This window comes from Paramisgurnus dabryanus, chromosome 3 (genome assembly GCF_030506205.2).
Source record: "Paramisgurnus dabryanus chromosome 3, PD_genome_1.1, whole genome shotgun sequence".
NCBI classification, from domain to species: Eukaryota; Metazoa; Chordata; class Actinopteri; order Cypriniformes; family Cobitidae; genus Paramisgurnus; species Paramisgurnus dabryanus.
In genome coordinates this window covers 42350341-42365106 of record NC_133339.1, presented here as the reverse complement: position 1 = coordinate 42365106, position 14766 = coordinate 42350341, and the positions used below count along the sequence as shown (strand labels likewise).

At 40.6% G+C, this 14766-nt stretch overlaps 1 protein-coding gene across 1 annotated transcript in view; it reads right to left on the bottom strand.

Annotated features, from left to right (window-relative positions):
• The window catches only part of adgrl1a (adhesion G protein-coupled receptor L1a), a 224443-nt gene that overhangs the window by 55101 nt on the left and 154576 nt on the right, over positions 1-14766 (bottom strand). The window contains exons 5-8 of the mRNA XM_065263107.2: positions 3923-4130; positions 2334-2598; positions 1851-2178; positions 1041-1346 (exon numbers count right to left, since the gene is read on the bottom strand). Of these exons, the coding sequence (XP_065119179.1) occupies positions 1041-1346; positions 1851-2178; positions 2334-2598; positions 3923-4130 (1107 nt within the window). The remainder of the gene's footprint in view (positions 1-1040; positions 1347-1850; positions 2179-2333; positions 2599-3922; positions 4131-14766) is intronic.

Sequence of the window (14766 nt, the reverse complement as noted above, 5' to 3'; positions counted from 1 at the left end):
TTCTGTGGGCTAACCCATGCTGAGTTTGAAGATCTCTCCTTCATTTGCAAGGGACTGCCTTTTATCTGCAATCCCATGAGGCCCCGCCAGCTGGAGAGACTATAGAGATACGGACATACCATAAGTGCACGCAAGAAACAAAGGAGCGCATTCCCATGCACAGATGTGTGCAGGCGCTTACAAGGTACAGGTGTAGACCAAAGACAAAAAATGCTGCCGTAAAAAGCTGTCTCAACAAACATTGCGTGACCTTTTCATGAACGACACCACCCACACTTCCTTCCTGCAATCCCATGATTCCCTTTGGCTTGGGAACATTACGACACATTCTTACCAGGTGCAGCGCATTAAGGCGTCAAGCAACATTTATTAAGCGTGGAGGAGCAAATTACTAAAAGTTGGATGCTACTAACATAATTACAGTTTTTATTAGCATGAAAGTACTTCAAGAAAGTAGGAAGCAACTTGTTCAGTGAGTAGCAAAACGCTACATCATTGTTTTTTGGGTGATGCTATACAGTATTTTCATGCAGCTTCACAGCTCAGCATGCATGCTGGTATCAGTCCTTCGAATCAGATTATCCAGACAAAGAACTGATTCAAAAAGATTTAGTGATTCACATGAAGTGTTTGTATGGTGTTTACACCCTTTGTGTAGAGCAAGGAATAACAAAATCAGTTCTTCATCATGTTTTCAACTTGTGTTTGGTTAAAATTTACCATTTTCTAAAATCTGATAGTAGTGCATTTGAAATAATGATTAAAATTTAGTTTGCTACTTTTAGATTTTAGCTTTAAAATGTATGTTAAACCAACCAACTAGTAGTTTAACTACTTTAAATAGTACATTGCAGTACAGGTTTAAAGCAATGCAAAAATCACGCTCGACATAGACATTGAACAGCATGTTTGCTTTCATTAAGAACAGAAAAGTTATAATTTATGTACCTGGTAAGGATACTGTGCTATGCGGATCACATTCTTAAAATCACCTAAAATCATACTAAAATTCGTTAGACACCCGAACTTCTGTCACTCACCTAGGGATCCCTTAGGACATGGCCTGTCGACCGTCTCTCCCCTCTGTGTGGCAGGCCACTGTACCCCTCGGGCCACACGGGCTTCACAACCCTGTAATTCCGGGCCTTGAGGTGGGACTCGCATGGGTCTACGTGTCACTGGAACAGTGGCTGTGATGGGCCTCAAGTCTGGCGCCTTGTTAATGGCACCTATCGGGTGAGCAGTAGGGGGCAAAGGTCGCATGGTGATGGGGATGGAGCTGGAAGTGACAGGTCTTGCCGGAGTGGTGGTGCTGCTGCTGCTCGTCTGGATGGTGGTCAGGGGACCTGAGCGAGTCAGAAAAAAAACAAAGAAAGTTCAAAAGAGGAACAACAAGTGTGAAAGAGGCTAAGAAACATTTTTTAGAACCCCTACAGAGTCAATGAGAACATGGGTGGATATTTTAAGAAGATGAGAAAGACAAAACAAAAGAAAAGTCTAAACGTTTGATGCGTCTCGCATATGGAAAAAGTCTGTTAGAAGATAACAAAAGCAGCAGGAGCGTTTGTAAGTTTTTAATGCATGACTATACGTTCCCAAAGTCCCCCTGAGAACAAGACAGAACATAAAACAGAAGGAGAGAATGTTCATGCCAAGCGAATGAGAGAATAAATAATTGATTAGAAATCTTTTTCTGATCTGACAAAACGTTAATGACCACTGCTAATTAAACCATAAAGAAAATGTATTGAAGGCACAGAGGGGAGCGCTATCAGAACGTTGACGTTAACAGATCAAACTGTCTGTTATTCACAGCTCCCTGCTGATCTCGCTCTATCTCTGTCACTTACCAGCCGTGGGGTCCGGTGGGCCGAATTCCAGGGGGTAACGTAGCACGTTGTAGTTATTCCAGACGTAAAGTTGGTTGTCTCGTGGGTTGTAGTCCACAGAGGAGACATACTGGTAGGGGTTGGGGAAGGGGATGCTGACTGGCTCCTCTCGAGCTCGGTTGGTGTTGTAGGCGTACAGCACCAGATCTCCACCCGCCTCGCTGTCATCGTCCTGATATACGGAGCGTACGGCATATAGGACGCCACATGCCATGAAGGCGTTGGATGCCAGACGCTTATCGAAGCTAGTCTCCCACGTTCCCTCAAAGCGCAGAGTGTAGGGGTTAACCTGATATAGAGTGAAAAGAAAAAATAAAAGGTTTGGATTTCCATTTGATTAATTTGATATGACTTGATTACTGCACAGTTTTGAAAAATGCAACAGAAATTCTGATGTCATTTGAAATCCAATAGCTTTTAAATGTGCTATTCTCTGTGACTGACCTGGCTGACCACCAGTCTTCCATTGTTGGCCTCTGTGGCATAGATAACCCATAGTCCATTTTCATCCACCGCAAGGTCAATATCAGATTTGCCACCCCAACGGTATGGAGAAGTGTCATGGTAGTTGGCATTATTGACTATGGCTTCTCCACTCTTGATACGTGTGCGCAGGTCATACTTTACAATGTTGCGTGTACGTTCCTTATTGTAAAAAACAGCTCCGTCATACACGACAAAGCCTGTTCCATCCACACGATTTGGCAGCCTGCGAGGGAAGAGTTTGACATTTGAGAGGTGTCGCAGTTGACAAGATAACTTCCTATAAATAAACCTAACAATCTGTGCTACACTTCCCAAATTCTGTGATCTGAAAAGATATCAAAACCCCTACAGGCATAACCCCTATAAGTTCTTCTGATGCCATCAGACAAGTTTTTAAGGGAAAGTGTGTCATTTTTATGCCACCAGTGCAGAGTACATTAAGTACCTACTATACATACTGGATTATTTCAAGTAGTGACATTTCGTTTTAATGACCTGACTGGAATAGACAAAACAGCAATGGCAGTGGTTCTCTTTTTATCGTGACACCCCACCCCCTGTGTAGGGTGCATCCCTTTGTGGCACCCCCAAAAGAAAATGCATGACATAAAACAATCTCAAACATACAATTTGAATGATACAATGTAGTGCTGTTGGTTAGTAGCCTACTGAGATTTAATTACACATTAATGATAAATTAATGTATTTTATCCAACATGATCTCACAAAGTTCCGTGGGATAGTCACGGAATTTGTGCTCATTTTTCCGTGGCATTCTCACGGATCTCCGCATTTTTCCGTGGCCCTGCTACGGACTGTCTTTTTCCGTGGCATTCTCACGGATTGGTTACTCAACTGCTTTTTCCTATTTTCAAACCATTTTCGCTTCGGTTTAGGGTTAGATTTGGTGTTTGCGTTAGTATGTCACTTTAACTATTGGTTTATACTATTTTTTCTGATTTATTTTTTTATATTTTCTAAACTTTAAACAATTGTCGCCTGGCGTTGGGGTTAGAGTTGGGTTTGGGTAGGGATGTCATTTCATGTAAATCTAACCCTAAACCGAAGCGAAAATGGTAAGAAAATAGGACAAAACAGTTGAGTAACCAATCCGTGAGAATGCCACGGAAAAAGACAGTCCGTAGAAGGCCACGGAAAAATGCAGAGATCCGTGAGAATGCCACGGAAAAATGAGCACAAAATTCCGTGACTATGCCACGGAAATTCGTGAGATCAGGTTGATATTATCAAATGTATTAAACTGGGGCCCCTCCGGCACCATATTGCACCCTCCAGTTTGAGAACGGTTTAAAAATCATGCTTTTTGCGGTTTATTGGGTGAAGCTGGTAGTACAGTAATGGCACACTTTACTTTGAAATTTAAAAGTGTTTAAATCCATTAACCATATTGCAACTCAAGAACCCATACAAATAGTTTCTGATAATGAGGGTCAATTCCTGCTGCTAAGGTTCTGCAAAGACCTATTGAAAAACATTTATGTTTCAGACTGTTCTTGGTTCTATCCCAAGCTGTTGTCCTCACTCACTTGTAGTTAGTTGTGGCTCGATTCTGCTTGAAGTCCTCCCATGAGGCGTACTCATACAACATGTCTGTACGGTACGGAGTCCAGGGCATGACATAAAGACGGTCACCAGACTGCAGGGGATCCTTACACCATGCCCCCGACTGATGCTCAGCCTCCTGCAGCAAACTTGCTGCCTGTATCCTTAACAGTGGCCCAGGACAAACAAAGACTGGAGATGGAGACGACAGAGAGGCAGAGGGGATAGATCGAAGAGAAAAAGAAAGAGACAAAGAGAGGTAGAGATGAAATAACAAGGAGACAGCAAGAATGCATAGAATGATGGCGTGAGAGGAAGAGGATTAGGAGAGATTTGATTGGAAGACAAATAGAGAGATGAAGAATAAAGAAAGACAGTGAAGTGTTGGGAGGGTATGAGGGATGAGAATGTGAAAGAGAATGAGGCAGTGAGAAAGAGAGAGAGAAAGAGAGAGGGGGGGGGAGAAATGGGAGAGAGGACATGAGATAAATGAGCATTCTTCTAATGAAAGAGTGTTAATGTTCATTAGTCATATATCTGCACATTGCACTACATGCTGGTGAGGGAAATGACAGAATCCTGGCTGCTGGTACTCATATGTTGCTGGGAATCGCTTTTTAATGCTGCCCACCACCAAGGTCCCTACTGGAAAAACAGAATGGAAACCAGCTTCTTAATAATTTGACATTGTTTTTAGCTAGGAATGTCACTTTTGGTTATAAACAGGTCTAGATGATCTCTGTCAGCTTGACTATTGGCAGGCACACAGTAGCTTTCAACATGGTAGACCATCTTGATCAAGATGATTTGAACTGTTGGACCACATTGGACCAGCAACAAACCAGCTATTGCTCCACAAGCTAACACAGATTGTCATGCTAGCTGATTTTTATGGTTATAATGAGGTAGAAGTTGTTGTGGCTGGTGAATGTGAAGGAAACTAGCATTTAACATTATTTCTAGCTGGTCCAAGATGGTCAAGATGGTTTATCTGCTGGACTACAGCCGGTGAACCTGATTTCACCCTCAAGGACCTTCTTGATTAAGCTGAAGAGGTGACATACCACATTAAAATTGCAAGAAACTAGCTTGACCACATTAAGCTGGTATAACCAGTTTTTTTTTCCAGCAAGGTTTTCTCACATTTATGTCTGTAGTATGGCATTTGCTTCGTCTTATGTTAAAATAGGTTATGTTTGGATGCTGCAGCGCTCAACTTTTATCTTAAAGGAGTGCTTGAATACAACACTCGCTCACATACACATAAATCTCTATAGCTGCTCTCCAAAAGAGGTCGTTCACCTGGGATTGGTGTGAATTAGCCGGCTGACGTACTTTCTAACTCCCACACTGGGAATCATGCTTGGGGACCCGAGAGAACCTATCTATGGGAGGTGAAGGCGTTTATGGAGAAAGCAGACATCATCTGCACTGTGGCATCACAAGGGATGGTTGTGAGCATGTGTGGATGGTGAAGACACCTCAGGGGCACGAAAGCTAGCAAGGCTTTCCTGCCATACGCTGTGTGCTTCCCAGACAGCCAATACATACTGCAACACACACTCACATATTTGCTAAAAGGAAGAAGCTGTGTGAAGTAAGCTGTTTTTAATTAGTGAATGATATACAAACACATTTCCAAACACACCCATGCACACCAAAATAAACTTATCTACTTCACCAGTTTTATCATGCTAGTCAACCAGCCTCACCAACAAACTAAGCACACGCCTGACTGTCTCTTGTAGTGGTTGAAGCCGAGTTGTGTTTTTGTGAAGGTTTACTTTGAAGGAACAGAGAAATAGAGAAACACTCCTCACCCTATACATATTCAACTAGACTATTTGTCACTGCAAAATTGTTGATCCATGCAAGAAAATCAAATAAGCCTACCTTAATGCAAAGACAAACACGATTTCAGAGCTATTGCATTTATTAATAGACCCATATAAGAGCAGAAAAGTAGTGCCATTCGGAGAAAAATGGCAACACACTGTATTGACCCGTTCTATGTGGGTGACCCATAAAACAAAGAATGAGCACCCAGAGTTTGAACGGGAAATTGGGACAAATGCAACACACCACTAGACACGCACACACTTTCCCCTAAAAAATGTCACAAGTACGTTCTCCCAACCCACTAGAACCAGTCTTTTCTACAGATCGAAAGTCAGCTGGGACCATACATGCAGGGGGGTTATGGCATTTAATGCAGTAAACATGACCGAGGACGTGTGTATTTAGAATAATAGGGATCAGGCTGTGATTGTGAGCTGTGTGCAAGTGGCTGCTGTGAAGGAAGAGTGTTTGCCTGTGAACACTGTGTCATAGGGTTAAAGCTTGCTTTATGCAGTATTAATGTCAGGGGCTGTGATCTAGGTTACGCTGAGTAAAACTCCACGAAGCCTTTCCAAGTGTCTGCTTGACTACATGGAGATCAGAGCGAATGCACACATACTGCATCGGCCCCGGCTGCTGCATTGTCATCGCTCAAACAATTGTTGTCCACGAGAAGCTAGGTGTGCTCTAATTTAAGATAAAGACTCTCGCTTGCTTTCAATGCCTTCCTGAACTAAAATTCACTTTCCTGATGCTATTAGGGCTGAAGGGCCTATTATAGTGAATATTATAATTACAAAAGAACTACTTAGAGATGTCATTTTATATGTTAGCAATAAAAAAGGATTATACTCTCCTAAAAATTAAGGTGCTTATACAATGTCGTAGAACAGGGGTAGGCAACGTCGATCCTGGTGTGCCGATGTCCTGCAGAGTTTAGCTTCAGCTCTAATCAAACACACATAAACGACTTCTCAAGGTTTTACCAGGGTTGGAGGTAAAATCTGCAGGACATTGGCACTCCAGGACTGACGTTGCCTTCCGCTGCCATAGAAGAACAATTTTTGGCTAATTGGTTCCAAAATGTTCAAAATTGTTCCAAAAATTAGATTTTTCAGCAAAAAACAAATGTGAAATGACCGTGAATCAACTTCCCGGCACCCCTAAAGTATGGTTCAGTTTCTTGATTTTTACCTTTTGAATTCTGACTTTGATCATTGGCAATGTTTCTAGTTGCATCTCTGTTTACTATGTCTTGTCCAAAGCAGTAGATTTTTTTTGCCAAAAAAGGTTTTTGCCAAAATTGCCTTTTATTATTAATGATTTCAATCTGGACAGGGGTTTTCAAGCGATGACAATGGCGATTAAAAAATTCTGCAGTAATACTAACTGTTGGACATTTTTTTCATGGTTAACCATTAAACCGGTAATCGTTACATCTCTAAGGGTTACATTAAAACTTTAATTGTAATTGAAATATGAACAATTTCACCTTTAAAACGATGATATGAATACAGATATAAAATATATAATTTTTACTGTTTAGTGTGCTTGTAATATAATCAACCTGATCTCACGAATTTCCGTGGCATATTCACGGAATTTTTTGCTCATTTTTCCGTGGCATTCTCACAGATCTCCGCATATTTCAGTGACCCTGCCACGGACTTTTTTTTCCATGGCATTCTCACGGATTGGTTACTCAACTGTTTTGTCCTATTTTCTTACCATTGTTGCTTCGGTTTAGGGTTAGACTCACATAAAATGACATCCCTACCCAAACCCAACTCTAACCCCAACACCAGGCGACAATTGATTAAAGTTTAGAAAACATAAAAGAATACATCAGAAAAAATAGTATAAACCAATACTTAAAGTGACATACTAATGCAAACACCAAATCTAACCCTAAACCGAAGCAACAATGGTTTGAAAATAGGGAAAAGCAGTTGAGTAACCAATCTGTGAGAGTGCCATGTAAAAGAAAGTCCGTGGCAGGGCGACGGAAATATGCGGAGATCCGTGAGAATGCCATGGAAAAATGAGCAAAAAATTCCGTGACTATCCCACGGATCTTTGTGAGATCATGTTGCATATAATTTATATTATTTAATACAGTATTGGACATTGTTAGTGAACAAATTTAATTAGTAAGTAAGAGTGTGAAAACTGTTTCATAATAGTCCACAGGCCAATATTTAAAGAAACACCAATTTGTGACTTTATTGCTCACATTTGTGAAATAATTTCTTACTATTTAAACATTATGGCTCACAATTTAAATGAAAGGGTCTCGGATGAGGCCCAGGGACCCATAGAACCTTAAGTCATCCATTTATTGTGTGTGTGTGTCTGTCGGAGTAATTTTACAAAAACACACACTCCCACACACACACAGTGACCTGAGAGAATTCATTAAAACTGACCTGTGCTCTCTGCTAGCTCAGATCCCTCATGTATATTGCTCTCTCTCTCTCTCTCTCTCTCTCTCTCTCTCTCTCAAAGAAGGATTTTTATAACACCATTCTGCCAAACCAAAAACTGACCACCAGAAAGTGCAATTATCCTTGTCAATCTGAAGCAAGATGAGGTCACTACACCCTCATCACCTTCATATCTTGCTGTTTTTGCCGCCAAACAGCATACTGGTAACTCACACTTACCTGGGACTGAAACCAATCCCCAACTGTGTTAAAACTCTGAGTAAGAACTGAATTAACACCTCCACCTCTATGATATATGAAAAACCCGACTGTGCCGAGTCTCAAAGTGCTGGCGTTCAGAGTGCTAATGAGCTTCTCTGCTCGACTGCGTTGAACTTATAGACCAAATCATCATTTAAATTATGCTTGTTTTCACTTTCGCTTTTTCAAGTTCACCAGCCGTAGGAAGAAAATTCATAGATGAGATTACTGTAGTTAAAATGCTTCCCATAGAAAGCAATGAGATGAAACGGAGAGCAAATGGAGAATGGCCTTAAATCTTTTGCCCAAAGACCAAAAGACTGCAGGAATCTTATATGTGAGTTTTTTTTAAAGGTGACATAGAATGATCGAACGGAGTATTAATCCTTGTTCTGTGATGTGAAATGTAGACAAACATGTTTTTGTTTGGGTCTGTAATGCCTTAGAAGCTTCCTAAAAACCTCTCTCAGATAGCTCTATTAGGGTGGGGGATTTTAAACAAGTGGTTTTGCACCTATTTGGCTCCCCCTACTGGCTTAACTTGCAATCTCATTACTGATTGGCTGACTTTGCTGCCACTCAAAAAATGTAGCCAATTATTTTAAAGTGGAGGGGCAGTGAGATGCCTGTGATGTCATAAGCATCAGTTTTTCAGATTGGGCTGTTTTCTGGCTGACATTTCTAAAAGAGGAATTTCTATGAGACTGAGATGTTTAGCATGTTTAGCACTTTTTGTATGTTTGTGAATGTGGGTAGACTACCATTATTCAACAAAGGCAAGGTAAAAATGTTTTTTCATTCTCTGTCCCCTTTAAAATACTGTACAAATCTCAACACTAGCATTACAAGCATGGTCTGATTTAACAAGATATCAAAATATCTGCAGTAGATGAGTTCAGATGCAAAACCCTCTAACCCCCCAGTCACATTAGCTACAAGCGACAGAGACAGAGCGACAGGCTACCATTCACTTTCAATGGAAGTGTCCGTTTGCCAGTGACAAGCGACGAGCTCGCCGCTGCGCGAGCAAGGCGTGGCCAAAATAGACAAGCAGGCTATTTTATGCAAATGCTGAGCGATGCGACCAAGCTACTGCCAATCGGAGTGAAGGAGCAGTGTGACGTAGGTCTGTGGTCGAGTCTGAGAAAATAATTCAAGATGGCGGAAAATGCGTATTTATGTATATATCTGATAAGTTTGGCATTTTATCTAATATATTTTGTTACTTTTATCGAGAAATAAATACTTTTAAATTCAAAAACACCTCTAAAGTGACTTTTGATATCGCTTTTGGAAACTAGCCAAGGAACGCCCATCAAGCGAGTGTGTGTCGCTTGGTGTCGTTCACTTTTGTAGCTAATGTGACTGTAGGGTAAGGCTCCATGTGACTCACAATGGCTGCCGCCCTGACCAATCGGTGAGTTTCACGTCTTTGTAAACGAAAGTTTAATGCATTTTAGGAAGGATTGTTCCTGTGCACCTATGCACCCATTGTAGAGGTGGGGGCTGATACATCAAACACCCGAAAAATTCTCGGGCCAGCATCATATGTCCAAATTTCAGTCAAAACCGTTCTATTTCATCATGAACAATCTGAAAACAGGACTTTAAGTGTAAAATACCAAACTTGTCTTTAACTGTCCTTTCTGAATAAAGTTAAAGGCTCAAAAATGTGGTCAGTATCCTAATTTATTTGGTAAACCTCCTTTAAGCGGGTAAAAACTGCACATGACGTACGTGCACTTAGAGGACGCTGAAAAATAGACATAGCGTTTAACAGATTCTGCCAACAAAGCAGTATTTCTGAATGGCCTGAGACCAGGATTGAGCGTATTTGAAGTGAAAGTATTTAATGAAGCACATCTTTCTACGAATATCATTATCTCATTGTCACGGAGGTGGCGTTTAGCGGCCTTGAGGTCTTCGTCTCATCTTATTCTTCTTAGAACAAATTATCTGAGCTTCCATATTCATTTTAAAGCACTATCTATACTTTACATTAAGTTAGCAATTGTCCATTATTGACAACATGTCTATTTTTAACATCAGCTTTCAACTTCTGACCTATAAAACTTCTTCTGTAAAGATGCCAGAAATCCAAAATCACTAAAGTCACTACGAACACAAACGTTTCCCATCCAATTCCTCCAAGAACGAATTATATGAGCTTTGCTATCCAGTTTCATTTTTACTGCTTTACTTTTACTGTCTGTTTAAATTTTCATGAACGACACTTAAGACAAAGCTGATGCTCAACAGAGACATAAACGACAACTCCTTTAAGTCTGCTATAAAAGACCAGTCGTCAAGCGCTGTCAACTGATGTGAACTATGAAACTCAAATAATGATTAACAGTCGTTCTAGATTACATCTGACAGGAAGAACAAAAACGAGAGTAAAACAATAGCAGCACCTAAAATTAAGAAGAAAAATGTTTTACATCCACTTTTTGGATGTAGCCCTGTATGTTTATGTGCGACTTGGCTGCCTGTGTGCTGCAATGGCATGTGAGCATACAGTCAGGGCTCCTCCAGGCTTTCACACCATGATGTCTAACTGTCTGGCCTGACTGCTGAGAACAGACGGCTTTAATTGAATCTTACACCTGTTACTGGCAGGTACAAAGTGCTGCCAACAGGGGGCAGAGCTTTGTGTTGCACTCGGCTTCCTTTCCAAAGCTGAACGGGGTCGCCCGTGTGCCTATTTACATCAGCGAGTGTTTTAAGCATGTTGTGTGTGTTTTAATTATAGAAAGAGTGAGAGCACAGGGGGAGGATAAAGAAATTTAGAAAGCCAGATGGAAAATTGCTGTTTTGTGTTTGAATGCAAGTCAGAGAGAGAGAGAGAGAGAAAGAGAGAGAGAGTTTAACATTGTAGAAAGTGTTGCTGTGTGGTTGAAAGTGAAGAGAGACGGTTGGAGGGTCAAAGGTTAATCCTGCGAAATGAGAATTAGGATTGGGTTAATCTGATAAAGACTAGCCGTCTCCAAGATTGCATCCTGAACAGCAAGAGGTTAGCGGTAAGACATAAACAAATGCTGTGTTTAGTCCACTTACATACATGTACACATGCACACACACACACGCAAAAATACAGCAAACACTAACCTAAACAATATCCTCATTCTTCAAAACACACACACTAGACATATCTACTCCCATAATGCACTCTCAATGTATAAATACTGAATGCAAAATTGATGCAATAAACTAGATTTTATGAATGGTGTAAAGCTCAGTGACACTGTAGACTGGTTGCTAAGATACTCCGAGTGCACTGCCATATGATAGCTGGTGTAAGTCATATGGGTTTCCATGCAAAAAAGCAGATAAAAGCAGTGTTAGATGGTCTGCGAGTTTATGGTAAAGTCAGGCAAAGCAACTAGATCAGTAAGCTAAGACCACCAAACTAGCTTACAGTATGCCGGGTTCAGACTACATAATATTTTTACTATAGTCAGATTAGACAAGAAAGAGTCGCACCACTTGGTGCAACACTTCCGGGAAGTTACTTCATGTGGGCTAAAATTAAACAATTAAACAACTACTAACAATTAAAGCCCCCCTAACCTTAAAAATTCACTTTTAAATGTGTTTCTATCAGAAAAAGAGACGCCAGTGTGTGTGCACTGTTATGATACAAATCCATATTTTCTTCTTTGTGTAATCTCCTTTAAACCGCAACAGGCTGTTGGGAATCCCCTAGCATTGTGATGTCACACTGATAACGCCCCACCCATAACCGCTCACAGACTCCGCCTAATGAGCCCTTAGTTCAACTTTCGGCCATAGACACATGTTTTAATGTAGTCCTAAGAACATGCGTAAGCGCTCTAAACCCTACTTTGCATACAGGGAGGGGAACAGAAGCTTTCTTTGCATTTAAAGAGACACACACAAACACAGTGTGTTCTTCATTGCAGCCACAAATGGCCATGTGCAACGTCGTATAATGAAAGATCTGTGATGTATTTTGAGATGAAACTTTACAGACACATTCTGGGGATACCAGAGATTTTTACAGTATATAGCTGCAAACACCTAGGTTAGCGGCCCTTTAAAACTTACATTAACTGTACCACAACCGAGGGGCAGCCTTCCGATCTCTCTAATGAAGCCAATATGGAAGTGATTTAAACTGCAATTCATCGCCTGGCAGCTGGGCTGGCTACAAAAGGGAATCAATTCCCATAGACCCCCATGTTAAAATGCCCAACTTTACAGTAGTAAATATGTTTATAGCCTGGTACAAAAAGGGTTTTTGGTCTTTATAGCTAATTTTGTGAGGGGGGTGAATTTTTTGTTACTCATCCATTTAAATGATATTAAGCCATAAAGTTCTGCATAATTAAGGGCGTGGCCACTTGAGTGACGGTTGAACAGCCACTGCTGTCACTAGAGTCAAGCTAGGTGAGTGTGGTTTCAGCAACCAGCCACCTCTGCCTTACCCACGTCCTGCCTTTTTTACCCATTTTCGGATATGCACGAGTGATGGGCGGCCAAGATGGCGACGGCAGGGCACCGCCTACTTTAAGCTTCAAAAACGATCTTCAGAAACCTATGGGTGACGCCACGAACACTAAGTCCATCTTTTTTTACAGTCTATGACACAACATTTGTTACTTGTACTCAAATTGTGCTAAAACATCATTTTTTTAGGTCACTTTTTTACTGCCTGTTTACAAGCTAGTTTGGTGGTTATATTAACTGCATTAACAACATTCTAAAGATTACATTTTCGATTACATTACATGTTATACGTAAGCAATAAGGTACGAGAGGCTGTCGCGGAGTGCCTGCAACCCCTTCAGCCGTTACTTATTCATGATACAGCACTTGCAAGTACCTTATTGCTTTTATAAAACGGTTACCACACAATATTAAAGTAAAAAAAATATTAGTGCAACTTTCATGAAGTTAAATCAATAAAAACCATTCCTTCCGCTAGAAAAAGTAGTCCCTGACCATGAACAAAAATGTGTTCCAATTTGTAATATGCAAGAAAGCTCAAATAAAAACAACAAACCGATAAGTGTGGTTGCTAAGGGTGTTGCTAAGGGCGCAGTGATAAACAGAACCATTGGGTGAAGCGGTCATAGCCGTGTTTTAATGTGAATAAAGCACACATATTGACCAATCAGAATCAAGGATTGGAACTAACCGTTTTATAAAATCATATAATGCCCATTAATATTTAACAATAAACTAGCAAAGGTATTTTTTACACAAGAGCTTAAATTCATTGTATTTTACTGTTCTCTTTTGATTATCTCCATGACTATCAGTTGTTTTTAAACCATCGGCTGATAGCGAAAAATAGCTTTTATCGACCAATAGCAGTTAACGGTCGATTTTTTTGTGCATCTCTAATCTTTATCGATTAATGATTGGTTCTTTTAACTACAAGGCGGGACATCTGTCACCTGAGCAGCCATATTGAGCATTGCATTTACCCCCATTCATAGTAATAGCAGTGCACTTATTAAATCTATTATCGGTGGCGTTGCTTAGTGACCAATCATTGCTGTCTTTAACATCGTTATCAAGAAGGTGGAACTAGCGATTGAGATCCAGAAACAAGTGTAAACAAACATCATAAAAGCAGGAGTACTGTTGTCATAGCTTCACAAACCTTTCCTGCATTGCATATTTCCACATATTACGTTTTGCCATGTTTGTACTGTAAGCTGTGTACGAAATAATTTCTGTGCTCCTATTGGTCAACAGATTCAAATCTGTCGGGACATTGCGAAGTGATGCAGAGAAGCTGTTGGTTGTCATCCACTATGAAACATTATATGAGATAAATAATTTATAAATCACTGTATGTCAAAACGAACTATGCCAAAATCTGTGCAGTCTGAAACCCGGTATTGGGTTTATCCCTATATTTGACTCAAGTCCATCCTTCGATGTACATTTATGCAACGTTATCACAATCACTTAGAAAAGTAATAGCACACGTCTTCTCAACAAACAGCATCATTCGAGGTATTAGTCATGCCTATACGACGCAAGAAGATATACTGTATGCAATAAAGTTTAATATCTAGGGTCTGCTCAAGTACTCAAACTTAAGTATGAGCAATAATAAAAGCGATGCTCGTCTTAGTAAACCTCACTAATACAAGCAGGCAGCTATCAAGGCACTATATGAATACTGGAGTATGTGTGGTTTTAAAAGTTTCATCCACGCTGGCCTTGAGTTGCATTACGGCTCACTACGCTCTGTTAGCGTGGCTGTCATAGTAACTGTACACCTGAGGGATGTGTACTCGTACCGAATGCGACATACAGCTCCATTT